This window comes from Patagioenas fasciata, chromosome 2 (assembly GCF_037038585.1).
Source record: "Patagioenas fasciata isolate bPatFas1 chromosome 2, bPatFas1.hap1, whole genome shotgun sequence".
In the NCBI taxonomy this organism is placed as follows: domain Eukaryota; kingdom Metazoa; phylum Chordata; class Aves; order Columbiformes; family Columbidae; genus Patagioenas; species Patagioenas fasciata.
In genome coordinates this window covers 106,672,577-106,694,752 of record NC_092521.1, presented here as the reverse complement: position 1 = coordinate 106,694,752, position 22,176 = coordinate 106,672,577, and the positions used below count along the sequence as shown (strand labels likewise).

Below are 22,176 nucleotides of genomic sequence, written 5' to 3'. Positions count from 1 at the left end.
TTTTTAGGCCCTTGTTTCTGTCAAAATGCAGAAAAGTATGGTTCATCAGGCCTCCGTGATGAGCACGTGTATTTGTCAGTAGGACAACACCTCACTACAAGTATATACAGACATAATACTAGAGAAGTCACATTACAGATGCAGCCACGTGTCTTTCTATGAACACGTATCAAGTTTCTGAGGCTGAGAACAAGAGGGCTGTGATAGCTCAGCACTGCCAAGGTACATCATGCCGATGGGTGCAGAAGAGGCCCACTGAGTATGCAGGCAAAACAGCTGTCTTGAGAGGCTGTACTGAAATGAAATGCTTCTACATAAACCAGTGCACACTGAGATCTCTGCCTGGCACAGATGCAGCAGAGAGTTTCACAAATAGCTTACAGGAGTTCACACAGGACACGAGAGCTGAGGGACATCTTCAGAGCAGATTTATCGACCAGACCCTTTGTGGCGCAGCCCACTCAGAGCTCTGTCTCCCAGGATGCGATTAGACAGCTTCAGTCCTGAGTAACCTCATTGCTTTTCATCTCAGCAAAAGCGCCTGGGAGACTTGTTTACATATCCATTGCTCTCTGCGTGAAATACTGCTTCCTGACATCTGTTCTGAATTTGTGGATCCTTAATTTTCATTTACTCCTTCCTGCAGCCACATACCCACCCCCTACTTCAGGGCTAAATTGAAAACAGTAACCTGACAGAGAAGGATATATGTCTTAGGTTTTATATCCAGACTTCCACTATATTCACTTTTTTGTTTGTTTCTTTCAACATACCATTCCAAGACAGTGAAGTTTGGACTTCTGGCACTTTTTTTTTGGTTGGATTTTTGGGTAACTTTCTTTTACAGCTAATTCAGTTTTCATGTTGGCATCCATCTGCACCATCCAGTGCAGGCATGTCAAATTCCTTTTCACCACGGGCAACATCAGCCTCATGGTTGCCTTCAAAGGGCCAAATGTAATTTTAGGACTGTATGAATCGACTGATCTAGTGGATTTATACTACATAATTTTAATTTAAAATGTTGTAAACTTTATGTAATTGACACAGAATCATAGAATAGTTTGGGTTGGAAGGGACCTTTCAAAGCTCATCTAGTCCAACCCCCCTACAATAAACAGGGACATCTTTAACTAGATCAGGTTGTTCAGAGCCCCATCCAGCATGACCTTGAAAGTTTCCAGAGATGGGGCATCTATATAATGTAATGGCCCTATAGATATATCTATATAATGGCACTCAATGCAACAGCCTAAATTGGTGCAAGCTAATGTTTGCTTCTTTAATTTTCTTTTTGTAATTTCACATTTTCTTACATTGGTGTCCTAAGTTTTGAAATATCATTAGGATGCTTGCCTGCATTTGTTATTTTGTACTCACTGTTACGTCAGGAGCAAGTAGAAAGCCCTCGCAGAACCAATTCACGGTTCATCCTACAAGGCAGCATTTGGCATCCTGAACAACTCCAAAACGTGATTCTTCCTTCATTTGTACTTTATGATCAAATTCAGAGTCCACTTTATTTTCAGGTCTGCATAAAGTTTATTTCATGTATGATTTATGTAACAAGAAACACGTTTTTCATTTGCAAGCATAATAGTGTTATTGCCTTAACAACCTCTTGAAATCCTGCATTGTCACGTTGCCAGTTGAAGACCTGAGCTGCTGCTTTTACCTGAAAACATTTATGACATTATCTGTTTTGTTATGAGGCTTTATGGCTAGACTTGCATATAATATTGCTTTTACGAATGTTCAAGACCCCAGTAGTCTTTTGAGTGCTGATACATTATTCTTTTCCAAAATGACTACAGGATCTCCAAAGTGCAAGGTTCTTTGTCCTCATTCACTCCTTTTCCACATGACTGTCAGGTGATCAACTGCTTACATATTTTGTCTTGGGGGAAGTTTAAATTATGCAAAAATAGTTACTCCCCATAGGCTGTGGACAATGTAGTTTTATAGAAGATGCAGGAAGTAATACTTCTCTTGGTGGTAAAATATATTCTAGGGTGAAAAGATACTTGTGGATAAGCTGGAGTCCATGAAACACTTTCCGCACACCCATCTGAATCGGTGCATACAATTACAGCTACAGGTATCCTTTAGGTTGCCTACAACATTCTTAGATGGTCTTAGTATATTCTCAGACCATCTTAAAAACCATCAGAATCATTCCTGTCTTAAACTGATAACCAGATGAATGAATACAGATGTCATCTTAGGCAATAAAGGCAAAACACAGATCTGAATCAGGATGAACAATGTAACAAGATTGTATACAACACTGTTGTGAGCCTCATGTAAGTAATCAGAAAAGACAACACTTGTAGAAAAATTCCAAATTTAAGCTACTTGTTGAGTTACTATTTCTCTGGATATCAGTAAAAAGCCTCTCATAAGAAATGACTGATTATTAAATTTGGTCTTCTTCCTATACCGTCTTTTTCTATCTTCTGTAATGCATCCTGGTCATCTCCTTTCAATTATTTAAAAACTATAACATAAACCAGTATATCAATGATAGTTACACTACTACATATTTTTAGCACTCCATATATTAGTCTTTCGAATACTCAATACCCAAATGCCTGAGAGAATAAATAACCAGTTGAAATATAGTTTCCCATTTTTAACATATGGTACATGTATGAAATTGTCTCTAAAACAAGTTTAAAGAATTTCTCTCAACAGCTTTCTGTATAATTTATAGAGTCATAGATTCATTTTGGTTGGAAGAGACTCTCCAGATCACTGAGTCCAGCTGTTAACCTAATACTGTCACTAAAACATGTCCCCATCTACATGTCTTTTAAACATGTCCAGGGATGATGATTCAACCACTTCCCTGGACAGCCTGTTCCAACGCCTGACAACCCTTTCCGTGAAGAATTTTTTCCTAATATCCAATCTGAACCTCCCCTGGCACAACTCGAGGCCATTTCCTCTTGTCCTGTCACTGGCTACTTGCGGGAACAGACCAACACCCTCCATGCTATAGTCTCCTTTCAGATAGTTGTAGACAATAAGGTCTCCTCTCAGCCTCCTTTTCTCCAGGCTAAACAGTCCCAGTTCCCTCAGCTGCTCCTCGTAACACTTTTGCTCCAGACCCTTCACCAGCTTCATTGTTCTTATCTGAATTCGCTCCAGCACTTCAATGTGCTAAGTACAGTCAGACGATCAATTCCCTAGTCCTGCTGACCACACTATTCCTGATACAAGCCACGATGCTGTTGGCCTTTTTGGCCACCTGGGCACACTGCTGGCTCATGTTCAGCTGGCTGTCAATAAACACCCCCAAGTCCTTTTCAGCCAGGCAGCTTTCTTCCCACCCTTCCCTGAGCCTGTAATGCTGCCTGGGGTTGTTATGATCCAAATGCAGGACCCAGCACTTGGCCGTGTTGAACCTCAGGCAACTGACCTCAGCCCACAGATCCAGCTGGTCCACATCCCTCTGTATGGCCTTCCCACCCTCCAGCAGATCAACGCTCCCACCCAACTTGGTGCAGTCTGCAAACTGAGGGTGCAGTCAATCCCCACCCTCCAGCAGATCAACGCTCCCACCCAACTTGGTGCAATCTGCAAACTGAGGGTGCAGTCAATCCCATCTCATCCACATCACTGATGAAGATATTTTACAGAACTGGCCCCAGTACTGATCCCTAGAAACACCACTCATGACTGACCACCAACTGGATTTGACACCATTCACCACAGCTCTTTGGGATGGTCCATCCAGCCAGTTTTTTACCCTGCAAAGAATACACGGGTCCAAGCCACGAGCAGTCAAGTTTCTCCAGGAGGATGTTTATGTACCATTACTTCTGGAAACTCTACATCTGTGTAGCACCTACTTGAGCAAATCTGTAAGCTACCAACATTATCAACAAACCAGAATCCTTCCTCATGGAAGCTGGTAGAATTCCATACTGCAATTGCTGTTTGGAGAACCAAAGCTACTGTGCAAAGAGGGATCAATAACCCCATCTGCTCTAATAAAAAGTACATCTTTTTAGTAAACCATTTCCCTTCTACTTCTAGACTACCATTACTACAGTATTATTACTTATTATTATTGAATACATGTAGTTGATGAAAACTTTCAAAAGGCAGTATCTTTCTTGCAAACTTTACCACTGTGTGTACTTCATCATCTTATTTCACGAAAAAACAAAATTCTGCATTTATTCAGCATACCACATAACACAGCAATTTTCAAATGCACAAGCACCATTTTTGACTCGAAGTGGTAGATGCTCAGCCAACTGCCACTCGTATTGCGTTTCCTCAAATGGTTTGACAAATCTCCAAGTCCTTCACTAAGCAGAGGTCTTTCTCTTGAATTTAGTTGCATTTCTTGGAAGCCCTGAAACAAACAAATCCTTGCACAAGTGCAAGATCCACGGTCTCCAGAAGCTCAGTGCTCTAACTACAAAAAATGTTGTCTTCATAAATGGCAAGTACTAATCAAATGTTTAAGTTAAAAGCATGGAATAATATCCCATGAAGGTGGTGCTGCTAAAACAAAGCCCTCTAAGACTGCTAGATTTAGATTGCAACACTCTGTAAATGCCTTTGATTTACACAAATCTAGGGATGCAGAAGTTTTAAGTCATCTGAGACCATGGAATTACTGATCTCACCTCATGTGGAAGGGACTCATGTTTTTTAAAGTAACAAAAATCTAGTAATGAAACTGAACTGGGTGAAAACTATTTACAGTAGACGCTGAAATTAAATTAATACTATGCTTATACTTTTCATAATCCAATGCCAAAAGTTTGCCTTTAGATCTCTGTTGCTGTAAAAATTTTATACATGTATATATAGATGATAGATATGTAGGGGTGTGTCTACACATACACACTCACACACGTGTGTGTTTATACAGATATACATCTTATTCACTCCAATACATTTCTTCTTTTCTGCTCTAACTGTGTGGTTTATATTTCCCCCATTTAACTTGCTGTTTTAAACTTGACACATGACCTCCCGTAGGAGGAATGAGAAACTCAATCACTGATGCAGATGTTTTGATTACATAGGGACCTGGTTTTTATTAATGGCAAGAACAATACCCCAGCAAAAAAATATAGTATTTTTCAACAGTTAGGCATCTGATTTAATAATCATCTTATTCTTAATTAGTTGGTACAGCTTTTGTAGTCTCAATTTCAAACATGTGGATCAGCAGCAAGAAGGGAGACAAGTAAATATGCTTACCTTTTCTTCACATTTCCTGTGGCAGGCATACTTGCAAACTAAAACAAAAGAAAATAAAATATATGAGTACAAGAGAGAGTGGATTCTCCCCTACATTTCTTTACATCAGCTTTCTGCTAGAGATCTTGCCAAACTCAAGTCTGTAGATACATAAGTATTTACATACTTCAAAACAAACTAACTAAAAAGAAATACATGCAGTTTTTACACATTCCTGAAAGATTTAATAATTACAGAAATGTTATCAGATTTGCGCATTCCACCAGCTTATGATAACATATGTCCGTTTAAACTTCATGGACTGATTATCTTGGCACCTACCTTTACAGCTTCACACGCACCAGAAGTGTTACCATCTAAATAACATGGATAGCAAGATCAAATTCTTCCCATTTTAACCTGCGAATCTTAGTCATATCAGCAGTTCCAGAAGCCTAAGAAAAGCAGGGTGACTTCAAACTCACAAGCAATCATGACTGTTCAGACTTTAATGTCTGATCGTGAAATGCAGTTTACACAGTGTTGCAAACATTACTTCCAAGAGGTAAGCACTTGATTTCTTTTGAATTCTGATGACCTAAGAGTAGGAAAGGATGAATCATACTATCAAGTTTAGATTCAGAAAACAGCACTCAAAAAGTAGCCAGATGAGCAGCAATGTAACTATGATGCAACAGCATAACAGCTAGAATCTGACACAGGTTGATGTTAACAGATTTTCCATTTATATGCACTTCCTTTTTTACTCTGAAACTTGATTTATTTTCCATGTTGTGTCTATCCTTTGGGTTACTGTGAGCTACACTGTATTTTACATTCAGGAAAAATTTACTTATTCAATCTTCAAAATCAGTAAACTGCAGAATACCACAGGCATTTAGCTGAAAGATTAACTGGGGCCTAACCTTAGGCCACTGAAGCTGAAAGCCAAGCTCTTTTCACAGGGCTTCCACTAAGAGAAAAATATTCTACAGCCTGACACAATTGGAAATATACAACTGCCAAGATGTGATGTCGGCAAATAAATGACCATACCCATTTCAGATTCAAGGGCACTGACTGCTAAATAAAAAAACGTCACGCTCCAGTCACTTCTTAGGGGAAAAAAAAAGGTAAAGTAGGCATAAATCAGGAGTGTGTTCTTTGTTCATAGTACTTAATGGGATCAAGATTCTTTATTCTAAAAATTTATTAGTGTTCACACAAATACACTGCTTAACTATTAGCACTGACAACAATCAATAACCACATACTTACAAATGCTATCAACCTTAAAGGGAAGATGGCCTTTAATCCACACGGAAAAGCTTAATTTTCTTGTATGACAGTATAGAAGATGACTAAATTAATTGATTTAATGCACCAAAAATACATATTTAGTAGAATTTGTATTTTAAATCAGCATGATTAGCTTTGACTTTGCAAAAGGCTAACAGATGCTCTAAAAATATGCATGCATACTGTTTCTTCTACAACCTGAGTTCTCCTGCAAAATGGTGAAGAAAAAAAAAGAAGATCAAAGAGAGACAATCAGAAGAAGTAAAGAATAAAACAGTAGATCTGTCCTGACACTACAGACAAGGTTCTCATCTTCTTTACTGATGCTTAAACCTAGATTTCTAGGGGGCAAGATGAAATACAAAACTAGATTTCTTTCCATGACAACTTCCACAATTTTGCTACTGGCTCATGCAAAACCAAATCATAAATGCTACCAACAATACACAAAATCTTTATTAAAGATGTAGATAACAGTAAATGCAGCCATTACGTTTTTTTCAGTTTCCACGTACATGAAAAGTCAGATTGTGCGGCTGTTGTGTAACACAGCAGTGAACTCCGATGTGAATTTAGCCTGGATAAGCAACAAGATGACTGAGTCTCTCAGCAATATCCCATTGAAACTCATAAGTAACACAGAAATACAGTGTACAAACTCCATGCATAATTGAAGGGAGAACACTTTGCAAACAAAGCATTGCTATATTTATGCGATTCAAAGGAAACAAAGACTATAAAAGCCTCGAGAGGTAATCAGCCAAATAAACACCAGGCAAAGCTCTCTGACTGAAACAAACTGTGTATTTGTCCAGGTATTTAAATCTGTAACATTCTGAGGACAGAGATCTGATTCATTCATGTAGACAGACTCACTCCTCCTCAGCATCCAAAAATACTATTCATATCTAAATCCAGCACTTCCATGGATTAGACTAAGTTAAATCTTTACCTTCTCTCCCTCATTGTCTAATAAAGCTGATTATGATAGTAAAACTGGATAGAAATAAGCACTCTGAAATGAGATCACTGACTGCCCAGATGCTGGGAGCAAACAAAGCATTCCTTTGTGCTCAGAAGCAGAAAGGAGATTCTCCCCCTTCCCTCCTGCTCATTGCATACATTGCTCCCAAAAGGCACACCAGTTACATCCCAACAACAGAAATGGATCCCCAAGCTAACAGGTTCAACCAACAATCCTTTTTCTGACAGATTTGAATTTCATTATTATACCAAATCTCAGCCCATAACAAAAGTTATAATGACTGAGTCTATTTTGATGGGCTGTTCTTGGCATTTACCACAGGCTCCAGTGTTCAAAGCATTTTGTGTAATCTACTGAGGTACAACAAGCATCACAAGTTTTCATTTGCTGGTAATCTTTTTTTATGTATATGAAGATATGCGTATGTGTTTGTATAAACATTTATAAATATATATATGTGTGTGAACATACATGTACACAAATATATACATACATATATACATGACTAAAGTCTTGTTTGTAGTAAACATACAACCATTTGCTAAAACCAACTGGGAAAAAAAAATCAAAAAATAAAAAAGGCTGATAGCATAGAACATTGCTTAGGAATTAACAATTGATCGGAAGAAAGTACACCTTGGATCACCAACCAGAAGCCAATTATCAATCTCCAGATGATAACTTCTACCAACAATTTTATTGCTAGTGTAGTAGAGTCATGAGAATAAACTTCAGGGTTGGTTTTAAAGTACAGATGAAGTTCGGTCAGAGTACTTTTAATCTACTTTGTCCTTCTGTTTCCTTGTGTCCTCTATTTATTTCTCCAGAGGGAGGGGAAAAAATAGAAAAATGAAATATATTTATACACACGTGGCAGGGGTGGAAGTATCAGCGTCATTTAAAAGAAAGAGAGGTATCAAGAAAATGCCATGAATCAGGTATGAGGAAGCATGCAGGCATGCAGAGAAAGAGTGAGTGTAATACGGGCCATGCTGGAGCAGCCACAACCTTCCGAATATCTGAGCACAGAAAAGTCAGCGGAGAGAAGCACCATTGCCTTTCCAGGCGCTTCCATTTACAATGCAATTCATACGGTTTTCTCCACTACAGCTGCTAAGAACTGTTAACAGTGAGAGATCTCTTCACCAACACTAGCAAATTAACCACTCATGCACAGAAAAAAAAAAAAAAAAAAGCTTAATATTTTGTTACTTAGAATGCTACTACCTCACAACTATCCCCCTCAGCCCAAGTCTGTTTTTGTCTCACTTCAAGCATTTACAGTGCTTGCAAAGAGATGGACTACCTCAATCACCAGATTGCCAGAGAGATAACCACGTTTGAATGTGCCAGCTGTTTTTGAGGAAAGTCTTGAATAGCAGAGAGAGGCACTTCCAGAAAATTTCTAAGGCTAAAAAAGCAGTATATTATACCACAATTGTGCAGCCAATGCTTTTTCAGTGCAGCAAACGTGCAATGCAAAACCATACGAAGAACTGAGCATACTCACAGTGTATCAACATTAAGGAAAACACATGCAACTTACAGTTAAAAGATCTCAACAAGCAGCTTCTACCGAATGCTGGCATTCTTCGTGCAAAACTCTACAAGCAAAATAGCACTCGGTTCTTTTCAGGAGGACAGCTCAAGTGTATTCAAATTTTAAAATGTGTCTGAAACAGTCCAAAGGACTTAATCAATGTCACACTCAGCAAGGCTACTTCAGTTCTTCAACTGAACAGCTGAATGTCTGCATCCCACACATCAACTCGCGTCAAATACCAGACTTTCCAAATTTGTGTTTAAGGATTCTGGCATCAGTTCCAAGAACAACTGTCCCAAGCTGGCTGGCAATGAAATGGAGGCCAAGCCATATTTAGTCAATTTGCTACACTTCAAAACAGCTCCTAAACAATAGCTCTGAGAATCCATTTTTTGAAAAGGGAAAGGAAAAAAAAAAAATATGACATTTCTTTGCATCAAAATGAAGATGTGGTAACTCCTACAAGTTAACAATACTGATGCCAGGGTAAAGACAGAAAGATAAGCAGAGTGAATCGTATTTTTCAGACTTAAGCTCCAAGGTTTTTATGAAATTAAAATCTACTTCTTAAATTGATGCATTTAAGATGCTATCTGAAAACCAGTAGCAATATATTTACAAAGTAAGAGGGCACTTCTGTAACAGAAAAATTTATGGTTTACCAGGACAAAGAGCTTAAGCTTTTATCTGTGTAGTAAGGGCTACTCATCTCATCACATTTTAACATTTAATGGATATATAGTATGGTGATATATTCCATACAAACATCCTAACACGCTATAAAAACAGTGAATATTAAAACATGACTAGTTTATAACGACAACCTCACACTTAACCAAAACTTTTATCAAGTGATTATCCATGGTGTTCTTTTATGTGTGCATTTTTAAATAACTCTATGCATAGCAAGGGTACAAGCAAGGTAATTCAGAAAAACTCCTGGGCCACAAACTTGCATATAAATAGAGAATCTAAGAGATGTAATCTAGTTTAAGAATTTACTAATCCCTAAGAAAGTTCACTTACCCCAAAAGCCTACACTACACAGCTCTTGATACTAATTTTTAACTTTCTGGTGACAAATAATAAATTAGAATACCAAATAACAGGCTCAGCTGCTTGAAAGAGCCTTTCTTTCAGCATCTCCAATTCAGTTTCCCCAAAACAGACACATACACATAAGCTATTTTTTGACAGTAATGGAAGAGTCCTGGATGTTCCACAACAAAATGTAATCTAAACCAAGCATATAAAAAGATTTGTGTAATCAAGACATTGTTTTTATAGTTCTCAATTCCAGTCTTCTCTCTTAATACCACAGAACAGTGGATGTCAGAGTATCTCAGGAATGGTAAAGCTCAGCCATTTTAGTAGCTCGGCTAATGATACCACTACTGAGAAACATCTCCCTCCTGCAGGAAATGTTTTGCCCAAACTCCCAGGTCTGTCATCGACTCCGAGTAAGAGATGTTTTCCTTTTTTCAGAAACCAAATCAAGATGATTTAACAAATGCATAACAAGGCCGCCACGACAGGGTCTTCTCCAGGCAGAGCTTTATACAGAAAGACATCCATCACAAAACATCCCAAATGGAGAGAACTGTGCAACTTGCTGGCCGCTTCTATTTTGACAGGGGGTTAATAACATTGTGATCAGGTTATTAAAAAAACTCTCATCAACACATGCACACACACTTTTCTGCTGACCTGTTTCTACCAGTTCTGTAACAATTCTGCTCAAGACCCACAATGAAAGTGGTATAAAATCCAGACACATGGAAATTATTAACTGCAGCATTAAAAACAACAGCATGCAGTTCTGAGTGGGCAAAGTGTCCTCTAGCTGGAAATATTGGGCTTTCACTGGAAAAGTAAACACTTCCATTTGTGAGAAGTTATCAGAGTCACACGCCAGCAATGTCGCAAGTCACACTACAGCAACAACATCTGCTGGTGCATTTCCTGTGCCTCAAGCATCTTCCTAGATTTTATTTTGTTCTTTTTTCATAATCAGCCAGCCATTGTCTCTTCATCTGAGTACTGCTCCCAGCACTTCTTGACAGTGACTGCAGAGAGTGCTTTTGAAGATAAAGGCCAAAAGACAGTTACAGGAACTTTGTGCAAAGCTTCTGCATTTTTCATAATAGTTGGGGTGGCTATAGAGTACAGAGTGTAATGAATGAGCTTTCCTGCAGATTAAATACTCCACTTGCTGTTGCTAACAACAGATGTGGAAAATCTTTATCAAGACAAAAATATTTTGGCACAACTGCTGTAATAGTATGTCTGTTCTTTTCCTTTACTCCCACCTTCTTCTTATCTTGCAGGAAGAATCTTGACCAAGTGTTCTTTGGGGGTTCTTTCTTTGTTTTCATGGGTTTTGTTTGTTTGGTTTGGTTGTTTGTTGGGATTTTTTGGTTGATTGGCTGGTTAGTTGGTGTTGGTTTGGGTTATTTCTTTTGTTTGGGTTTTTGTTTCATTTGGGGGTTTTTTGTTAGTTTTGTGGGGGATTTTGTTTTGGTTGGGTCGTTGTTTCCCCGACCCCCTGTGGAATTTACAGTCTATAATTTTAACTGCATCCTGAAAACTCCTGGGTAGGGTTTCTTTTTTGTTTTGCTTTTGGTTTTGTTTGTTTAAATTTCCCATAGATGCTGTTACAAAGGCAGAACATTATCACAGTGAAAATGTTTTCACTTTTTATAGAATACTCATACAGCATTTTTTTCCTCATATTTTTAAGCTACACTTGCAATTAAACGTTACTCCAGATTGGAACCAATGGTTATTTTTTGACCTCCTCCGACCAGCTGAACAGACAACACCATGTTTCAACATTTCATCCACAAAACCATTTTAATCAGACCATAGTTTACTGTAGCCAGCAGCCCACATGAAACAAACAAAAAAACATGGCTCGACTGTCTCTAGGATTTTCTCACAGCTGCAGTCAGTGCAAGAACTGTAAGATCTCGAAAGCTTCGGTATTACTTGCAACACATTTCTTCAACTATCTCTTCTTTATTTAAACTTTATCTTCCTGTACATTATTTTTGTCTCACATGTAGTTCCCCTTCCCATTTGTTTTAAAGCCAATTAGAGGATTCAAGTGTGAGGTTTTAGCCAAATGCATCAAGATTTACCTTGACGTTCTTTTCCCCACGTGGCATATCAAGTTCATCACACTCAAATTACACACTCTAATGATGGTAGCGTTTCTTTTCAGATTTTGAGGTTAGAGCAGGTAATTCTAACTTCAATTCACCCTTAAGAATTTTGGGTTCTCTTCAAGTGGGCTAAATTTGTAAAATTGCAGGTATACTAGATCACATAGTAGTCATTGTTTTTTCTGGAAAAAATGCAGGTGGCCACAGAGAATCACATTTACATCACACTTTTTTTTTTTTTTCTTTTTAATATATGACCTGTAATGAACAGAACCTGTAGCTTTTCGGAAACCTTAGTGGTTTGAACTTCAAAATTAATTTTATAAGCACAGATCAAATTCTGGCATGATAAAGTCAGTCCTCATGAATTAAACAGGAAACTCCTGTTTTCATTACAGACAACTTTCTGAAACATCATCTAATATCTGTGATACAGCTTGTCTTGTGTATTTTTTGTTTTTAAATTAGTAGGAACTCACCTTAGAGATTTCTGCCAAAATTCCACCCCCATTCCCCAGTTCCCACTCGGTTAACAACATGTCATCAAAGGATGTCAATTCTACAGAGTTTCTCGGCTCCAGAGAGGGCTGTATTCAGCCAGATCGCTTATTTATCACTCATGTAACATCTACTAATTACAGTGGCTTCTTCTGTATCTCTCCATGCTCCAGTTAAGTCTTTATTCATCCTTCTCTTTCACATCTTTGCTGTTGTTATGCACACAGCTTCCATGTTTCACTAAGCTCTGTGCGGAAATATGAATGCATAGCTTGTACAGCTGTGTTAATTAGAGTACATTTTACTAATCTGGTGGAATTTGCTATTTACTGTGTGCATCTTCTGTCTGGAGAAGAGGGGTTGAGCTTCCCACGTTTCTGGTGTCACAGATGGGCAGCAATCCAAGTTTCTCTTTCCAGCCTTCTCCTCCCCAGAACAGTACACTCTCGTGTCACTCCTGTCCAGGTCAATCGACATCCACTCATTTCTGAGGGGTTCCTAAAAAGACTTCTCTGCTGCCGCTAGATCAATTCATGCAGTCTCCCTTGGACATCCTCCCAGACGTTCTTCACAAACAAGGGTGACAGTCAAATGAGGTTTTACAGAACAGGGCCTGGGCGTCTACCTAACCCAGCCTTGTCTGGGCATTTCATAATCACTCTTCCTCGGAGTTCACAGCAGCTACAAGATATTAATCTGTTCTAGGGACAAAAACTACACTCCTTGGTCCTACAGGCCACACAGCCTGGTTTACATGCAGTTGTCTGTCCGTCGTATCATTGTGTTGCTCATAACTGAAAACATACAGTGCTAGCAAAAATAAATTCTAGGTCTCATTTTCTCACAAGCCCGTATACATCTTAAATTTTGAAGTAATCAGCAGTTAATTGTTTAGGAAAATAGTAAGGTTTTCTGGTTTGTTTTCTGTTTTTTTCTTGACCACCCTGAGCCATACCCACCACTAAAAAGCTTAAGTGCTTCAGTTACTGCTTTTATGTTAAAACTGCCTTAAAATAGTCCCATGGAAGGCAATACAATTTGCTGGATCAGTGCTCAAGAAAACATGTAAGTGTACATACAAACACTACATAGAAAGCAACAGTGATGAAAAAAGCTTTTAACTTGATGACAGCCTTTTCATTCTCTCAAATATCTCCCGCATTATAATATTGACATAATTATATGGGTATGCCTATTGCCATAATTAACCATAAGATGGCTATGTTACAGTTATGTTGAAATCACAGTTAATATGCCTTTTATATGATGCATTATAAGATCAATAGATGGACAGACCTCATAACAAATGAATATAAGCACCTAGTAAAACAGAATCTTGTTTCACAAGGAACACTTCATGGAAACCAGGGTGACACAAACACCCCTAACCCCACAAATACAAGGTATGTGCTTCACCACTTAGAGTCAAGCAGGATACAAACGTGTCTGGAATTTTTAGCCTTCTAGTTTGTCTGCCGTAACGGTAACCACAGACATGCTTTGCACATTATTAAGATAGTAATATGCTATTACTGAACTTAGCACTTACTGAAAGATAAAATATACAAAACCACCTGCTATCATGTAAGATTAAATATGCATATATTTACACACACAGTATGCACAAACAAGCCTTAAGAACAGTTTGTAGGCTTCAAATGAGTCTAATATAAAAATGTATCTTGTCTTGCCAGAAGCAATGACATTTGATTAAACACAGAGACGACTTTTTATTGGCTAAATCCAACTAACCCAAAACAAATTTTAAGCGGATCGTTAGCCCAGATCACAAGTACAGTCACAAAAAGCAGGTGAACTTCAAATGAAAATATCAAGCCTCCGTAAGAAGAAAACCAGCTCCAACTGTCTTCAAATCCTGATCTATTATCCGTAAGCAGTTGGAAGCCCTTGATTAAACACAAATATTGTAATCTGATGAGAAAATGTACTTTCTATGAATATCACAACATGCTACATGCTCAAGGAAACAGTCCAGGGCTTACTTACTGAAGCCAATCAATACCTGTATGAGACTGTATGTTAGCATGACTTAGAAGACAGAAGTTATACAGATTAATTTTACATGAAGAAGTTGAAGTGTATTCTTCATTACACTCGGCTTGCACACAATACCATAGTAAGCATTCCTCTGCTCACAATATACCAAACAGTACATGCCAATGTAATTTAACATCTCTAGCTAGCATCTATACATGGTTCAAAATATCAGGAAGAAGGCAAAATGCACATGTGGTCAAACCATCAAGGAAAACAGTTTTCATAAAGAATTTTTTTTTTTTTTTTTAATGAGGAAATAAAATTCCACAAGTGCTCCTACTGGGATCGCTCCAATACATATTCCCAAAACCAACTCATTCATGGTTAGGTTAGATTAACTCAGTTTATTCAAACTACCATTAACTGCTTTATAGTCAAAATCTAGTTCATGAAATGCTTTATATTTTAAGTATGTAAAGCATCACTAGCAGCATCTAAACATGTTAACTTCATCGTCAGCTGGCAGGGAGGGGAGTTTCATCAACAGAAACATGTAAAGTGTTTCAATTCTTCATACTTATTTCATCCAATTCATCCTGTCAGGAGACAGGAAATAATATTTCATTATTTAAAACTACTCAAATTTCCTGAATCTGGTCTCCAGTTTTCAAATTGGCAGAAAAGTACTTTCTAGAGACAGGAAAGATTCAGAGCATCTAAAAAAGTTCTCTGTTCTACACTACCAGGCATTTGATCCCAGCACAAAGATAAATGATCATTTTAAAAAGCAAAGGAAAATAAAGTAAAATAGAAATAAGAAATTTATATAGACATATATAAAAACACAAAAAATATAAATTCACATGGAAAATACATAGACATTATATCACTATGACAGCTTGTTTACAAATAAAGTCAAATACTGAATATTCAATATTTAAGATAAGTAGCTTGAAAAAAATAAAATCAAAAGGCTTCTCTAACACTGCAGCCTGTTGGCCTAACTATGCAAATGTGCATGATTAGGATGTGTATCTGCGTGGCTCTGAATGAAACTGAACTGTACTGCAGAGAAGACCAAACCAGAGCTCAAAAGCATTCTTGTTTGAGGTAGTGCTGCAGAGATACGGGGAGTCATGTTGTTCTCGGTTTACTGCAGAATGTGCATCAAAGACACAGCCCAGCTACAAATATGCTTACCACACAGGGAAACAGCCAGAAGCTGAGCCTTCTTCAAATCTGCCTTTCCTTTTTGCCACTGTTTTTGTAGAGTTTGTTAAGAATAAATTTACAGTAACTGAGTATACTTTATTGAGGTGGACTGAAGGACAAAGGGACATCATCCTTCAAGCATACGTTTCAGTCAATCATTCATTTTTCACAGCAAGCTTTTAAGCACTGCATTTAGACCTGGCTACTAGCGAGATACATGTTTTGCAAGATATGGCTAAACAACACAACCCCAAAATGACTGACACATACAAATGAAAACTTATCTAAACACCACAACACCCAGTAATGGCTTTTCTTTTTCTTACGAGTAGATGATTCATTGCTAAATAAACAGCAAATGCTATGTAGTGACCAATCTATAGAGCCTTTCCCCTCCTTCAATTTCTCTTGACATGTAACTTTCTTTTAAATGATAAGATATCATAGTTTGGAAAGAACCTGCAGTCTGCACAAAGACCTATTGTTTTCTGAGGTGAAACTGTTAAAAAGCAAAATTTTCTCATTAATACACAAAAGAACTTTATTTCTTCCTAACGAAAGGCTTGTCTTCCCCCTCCCCTTCCCTCAATCCCAACTTGATTGCTTTCATTCAGGGAGTATTTACTAGAAGCAGCAGTAACAGCATTTGGCTCTGAAACAGCTGATTTATTTTTCTTCACAGTAATAGAGTTTCACAGTACTAGGGTACATTTCAAGTACTGTAGTGCTGGCAAGGGAACAGACAACTTTTAGTTCTATCTTTTCTAAAACTCTGCTTTATAAAGCCCATGCTGTAAGTTAAACTACAAACAGTTTCTTATTAAACGGAAACTACTTAAAATCATCACTTCACTTCGTGCAACTCCTGTTGCTCCCACCCCACAGGTAAGTATCAAGCAGCTAACAATCAGACTGTACCAGCAGCAGCAAAGAAGCATTATGGGTCTGCCTGGTGCTCACATGAACAAACGAGGCCACGTGATACTATCAAGGGGCTCCTTCTGAAAACTGCACTCAGAAACCTAGAGAAAATTACCCCAGACAGACTTAGATATGGACATGGATGTATCACAGCCATTGATGTACTGGTTTGGGGAGTGTGCTGGAGGGATCCCAGCAGGAGAGCTTGTAGTATTTTAGTTCCTCAGGTTTTCTTGTTTTTTGTTTTTTTTTTTTTTCTGAAAGCTTTTTTCCTTGATGGTTTGGATATATGTGCATTTTGCCTTCCTCCTGATATTTTGAACCATGCTAGCCAAAGAGATGTTAAGTTACACTGGCATGTACTGTTAGTTTCCGTATTTAAACCAAAGCTATCACACATTTGGGCAAAAGGAAAACTTGCTCAAACTTGTCCTAACCTCTGACTTGTTTACAAGACATATGATAAAGCTCTTGGCACCCTTGCTGTGTAAGCACACTGACACAGCTTTCGTGAATTTGAGACTTCCAGCTCTGGGCTGTGAGAACTCAAATCCAGAGCAAACTGGGAAACTTTTTTTTTTCCCCTATATCCACCCCCAAGGCTTTTCTGGTACAGTGCTTTTTAGACTGTACTCTTCTGGTACAGTGCTTTTTAGACTGAACCTGATCAAGAAGGTCTTCAGGCAGCTCCTTCACTAAGCAGGCTTCCTTCCAACAATACTATTTCTGCTAAGTTGAAACCAACTAAATCCTAAGAACTTTGGAACCAACCTCCAGAACGACAGAAGAAAAACGTTCAAGAAATACACACATAACTACCACTCCTATGACAATAACTGTAATGCTGAACAAGTGAGGTAATTTTACATTTAGCTGTTCATCTGCAAAGTCTGCACCTTAATTCAGTCACCTTAACACGTATGCAGCAAGTTAAAGAGATTGTTTTATTAACACGGAATAACAGGAGTTGAACATTAACCAGGCTTAACCAGTACAGGAGATGGAAACCTCTCTCTCCCTGGACAACTTGCAGAAAGGACCTATTGAGCATTCCCAAGATTCAATGCCGCCACAGGAGAAGAGGCAAGTATGCTCAATTCTACACAAGGGAGAAGAGTAAAGGAAAACAGCAGTAAGGAGGCAGGCAGTGATGCCAGAGGCAGCTGAGCCTCTACAGTCTGCATCCAGGAGGATGATCTCTATCGTTTCTGCGAGTGATTAGACTGAAGGACTAGGGATTAGACAGAGCATAACACAACTGCAAAAACATTTAAAGGTGCTCTTGTGAATTTTTGCAAATTAATGCAGAGAAAACATTCATGTCTCAGTGAGTGAGGGTCAAACCCTTCCTCATTTGGAGACTGAATTCCAGAGGCATCTGTCACCCACTGTGCACACATCACTCACATACTCCTCAGAGAGCCCCCACAGGCATTGCCTCATTCTGGAACCTGCTTGAATTGCTAAGTAATAAAAGTACATCATTATACAAGTCCAATTACCTCCTACAAAACCCCACTCCCCCACAAAAGCAGGGAACATTATTGTACAAAGGAAAGAAAGAAACCAAGGTAACACTTACACTTAGTCTAAGGGGAATTCCAGAAACATGGATTCCTAGAAACTTAAACACTAATATAAAATTAATTTCCTTTACACAGCAAGAAAGCAAACAGCATGCCATACGTTACTCACCTCTGCAGGAAATGCCTTGGCTATCAATTACTTGTTTGCAGATTCCACAAATTTTGGATTTCTTAAAAGACTTGTTTTTGAACGTGTGAGACCTTGAAGCTGTTTCTTGAGGCTGGAAGCAAAGGCAATAACATCAGACCTTCCCTCAGCTTTTGAGTCACATACAGACAATTTTAAATTAAATTTAACAGTAGTGTGTCAGTAGTATGTCAAAGCGCTCTCTCATCCTCACTCTTATTCAATAGCATGACCTTTCCGCTGTTGGAAGCAACAGAGTATAAGGAACCTCCGGCATATGAACACACGACATAGCAAGACATTTTATATCGTAACTTCCTAATTGACTCTAGGACCTATCTTTTAAGAGGAAATACAGAATAATCTCCAGGATATGAATTAACAGTCTTCTGACCTATGGTCTTATCTACAATAAAAACTTGCATTGGTTCAGCTTAAACCAGTTAAAACTAATGCAAGTAATGCTCTATCACAGTAGCAAATTTAACTCATCTGGTGCAGAGGACAGCTTGGGCTTTTCATTTAATAAATGAAAAGAATCCTCATAGAATAGTTTGGGTTGGAAGGGACCTTAAAGATCATCTAGTTCCAATCCCCCGCCATAGGGATTACCACTAGACCAGGTTGCCCAAAGTCCCACCCAGCTTGACCTCAAACACTTTCAGGGATGGGGCATGCATAGCTTCTCTGGGCAGCTTGTTCCAGTGCCTCACCACCCTCACAATGAAGATTTTCTTCTTTATATCTAAGCAGACATGCAAGCTGACTTTGGCACAGATTTCTAACTTTAAAATCACTTTTGCTTCTTTCCTGCGTACAAAAAGCACCCTAGTTTAAAGTAACGTTATTCTCACAGTATGTCACAGTAACTGAAATAACGTGTTAAAATATAAGGCAATAATGACCTTTCTAATTGGGGACAGAACTACAGAAGTCAATACCATATATATGATGGATATTATATGGCTTCTTTAACTTTGGAAACATTTAGGTAACAGTACAGAGGGGACTACCAAAAGCCTATGACAGAGGCAGTACCTCCTCTGGAAGGGTACAACAACCTTCACTTTCACTGGCAGATTTTTTTGAAATAACAGTTACCTATTCAAAAACCAGACCTTTAATATCCCCAAATGAGTTTTCACATTCCTCATTTTCCTTCCATATTTGCACCCTACTGTCCTTAACTTCAGTACTGCAAAGGAGCCCCAAGGAACACAAATGGCAGCAACTGATTACCCTGCACAGGCCTGAGTGCTCAGATGCCAGGGTCACCAGTGGGGATGTACAGTCAGCCTGGTCTTAAGAACAGCTTCAGAAAACATCGTTGGTCTTAACCACAGTGTAAAGCCAAGATAATTAACACACTTCCATAAACACCACAGTAGATATTACTTAGGCTGAAGGAATAAAATTCAGGCTAGACTTCTCAGGAAAATCTTTCCACTAGTAAAGTGTATTAATCAGTAGAAGTTAGTGAAGAGAAATAGTAGAATAGTCCACATCCTCAAAAGGGTGAAGCAGGGAATGAAATACTTGAGAAATTAATTTGAATTGTAATGACAATGCTTTGTTAGACACTTCGATCAACCACTGTAGGAGCTGAAGTCACACACTACCCTATATTCCCCTCTGCTGACATTTGCATCATGTTATTCCAGGTTATATCAAAAGATGTTGTCAGAATCATGATTTATATTAAAAGTAAACCATACAGGAAAAGAAGAGTTGAAATCCAGTTTTATGTAGGAACATGCTTGATGGCAAACAGATAGAATTTACTATTTCTGAAAAGTCTCTGTCATCACTGCTTTTTTATGCATTTGAAAATATGGGAGATGCTTTTGAAGAGACAGAGGTCAAGGAAAAAGGAAAAGTGTTATTACATCCAGGTAACTTCACTAATCTGATTCCTCCACGCTGTAGATATATAGACTAAAACAAACAAACAAACAAAATAAAAACAAACAGATTTCCCATTTTAGATTTTACCCACTCTTTCTCTGCAGGTGAAGTTTACAGGACATGGATACAACTTCCTGGGAAAAGGACAGTTTTGCAGAGCTTGTAGTTCTGAAGAAATTAATGGATAAACATCACAGAAAGTTTATTCTGTATCTAGGCCTGCTTCTCCATATTTCCTGCCTCCCAAACACTTCCTCACAAGCTTTGATGCTTGCACTGTTCCAAAGCAAGGCAACTGTCCCAAGAACTCACTGTTTAAATCCTGGAGTTTAGTGTTAGTAGTTCTTGACATTAATTGATCAACTAGTCAATCTGTCCATTTCATTTGCAATCTAAACATCAAATAATTTTCCTCTGTGGCATTTTGAAAATATTTTGCAATGCAGTCTTTGCACCTGAATTTTTTTTTAAAGTGTATTTTTTGCTCCCTGTTGCTGATTTTTAGTATGTTCCCATGGACTCTCCAAGCAATTCAGTTAAACAGTTCATTTAGGAGATTCAGTACTCATAGCCATTTATAAAAGAACTCTGCACAATCTACTGTGAAATCTAGAGAAGCCTAGACCAAGGTTTCTTTGTTGTCACCTGATACAGCTTTTGTGGTTCTCCACTAACGAAGATGCCAAAGGGAAAGGAAAAAAAAAAAAAAAGAGAGAGCGAGAGAAAGGAAAAAAAAAAAAAGGAAAGCAACCATGGCTGGCAGCAAGCAGTGCTACAGAATCTAAACTGCATGTAATTGTTAGGAGTAAAAATCGGAAGAAAACAGTGAGTTTTTGCTGGAGGAAGAGGCTATGATTATGTCTGGTCTCAACTGCTACCATTATGAAACTCTCTTTTACTTACCACACAAGGAAATATTTTGGCTATGCTCTGGTTCCTATGGCACACAGAAATCTAATGAAGCTGAAAGTTTATCCCAGACTTGCATCAATGTAACACAGCAGACTGAGCAGACTACGCAAAGACCTACATGGACCCGTTCAGCTATCATTATTTTAAAACCCTCAAGGCTGACCATTTTCATTACGTAGCAATATATTGGTTCATTCTTTAAAAAGATAGTCACAGGGCTTAGATCTTCTATCAAAGAATCAAGCAAATATTGTGAAAATAAACCTGTGTAACTAATTAGCAAGAAAAGTGTATAACTATATTCACACACATACATGCTCAACTGAAATAAAAATAAAAACTTAACTATTTATTACTTCTACAGAGCTGATTTCCTCCAAAGTGATCTGAGCAGTGAGTAAACTATAAATTATACTTAGACAAGTCTGAACAAAAATAATTAGACTTTTAAAATTAAACCATTTAGTCCAGATGCTACTCTATGTGGAGAAAAGGAAAAAAAAAAAAAGCCAAAACCTGCATGTTATTTCTGTGTCTCCAAAACTCGTAATAAACCATGTCATATATTCCAGCTAAGAGCAAATTATAAATGTATGTTTAAAGCCCCATAAACTCTCCCAGTGTCAGACTCTACTCCTGATGAATTTTACGTGGCTCATAAAAACTCTCTTAGGACAGCAGCAAAATAATCTAAAGCAAAGATAAGTTTTGTTCACTTCGCATCCATGGTCATGCAAGTATAATCCCTTTCCCCATCCTCTCTCTAAATAACGTACCAATCAATACAGTTATTTCCTGGGACTCTCTTTGTAACATTCTTT

General features: G+C 38.1%; 1 protein-coding gene across 10 annotated transcripts in view; it reads right to left on the bottom strand.

Annotated features, from left to right (window-relative positions):
- Positions 1-22,176, bottom strand: part of TNS3 (tensin 3) — a 228,108-nt gene that overhangs the window by 146,632 nt on the left and 59,300 nt on the right. For 7 of the 10 annotated variants that reach the window (XR_011737653.1, XM_071804682.1, XM_065829953.2 and 4 more), the window contains exons 2-3: positions 18,521-18,632; positions 5,227-5,264 (exon numbers count right to left, since the gene is read on the bottom strand). Coding sequence is in view for 6 of the 10 variants with exons in the window: in XM_071804682.1 (XP_071660783.1) it covers positions 5,227-5,264; positions 18,521-18,632 (150 nt within the window). In the remaining 4 variants the exon portion in view is untranslated. Of the gene's footprint in view, positions 1-5,226; positions 5,265-9,035; positions 9,141-18,520; positions 18,633-22,176 lie in introns of those variants that run through there. The other 3 variants (XM_071804685.1, XM_071804684.1, XM_071804683.1) reach the window with 2 other exon arrangements.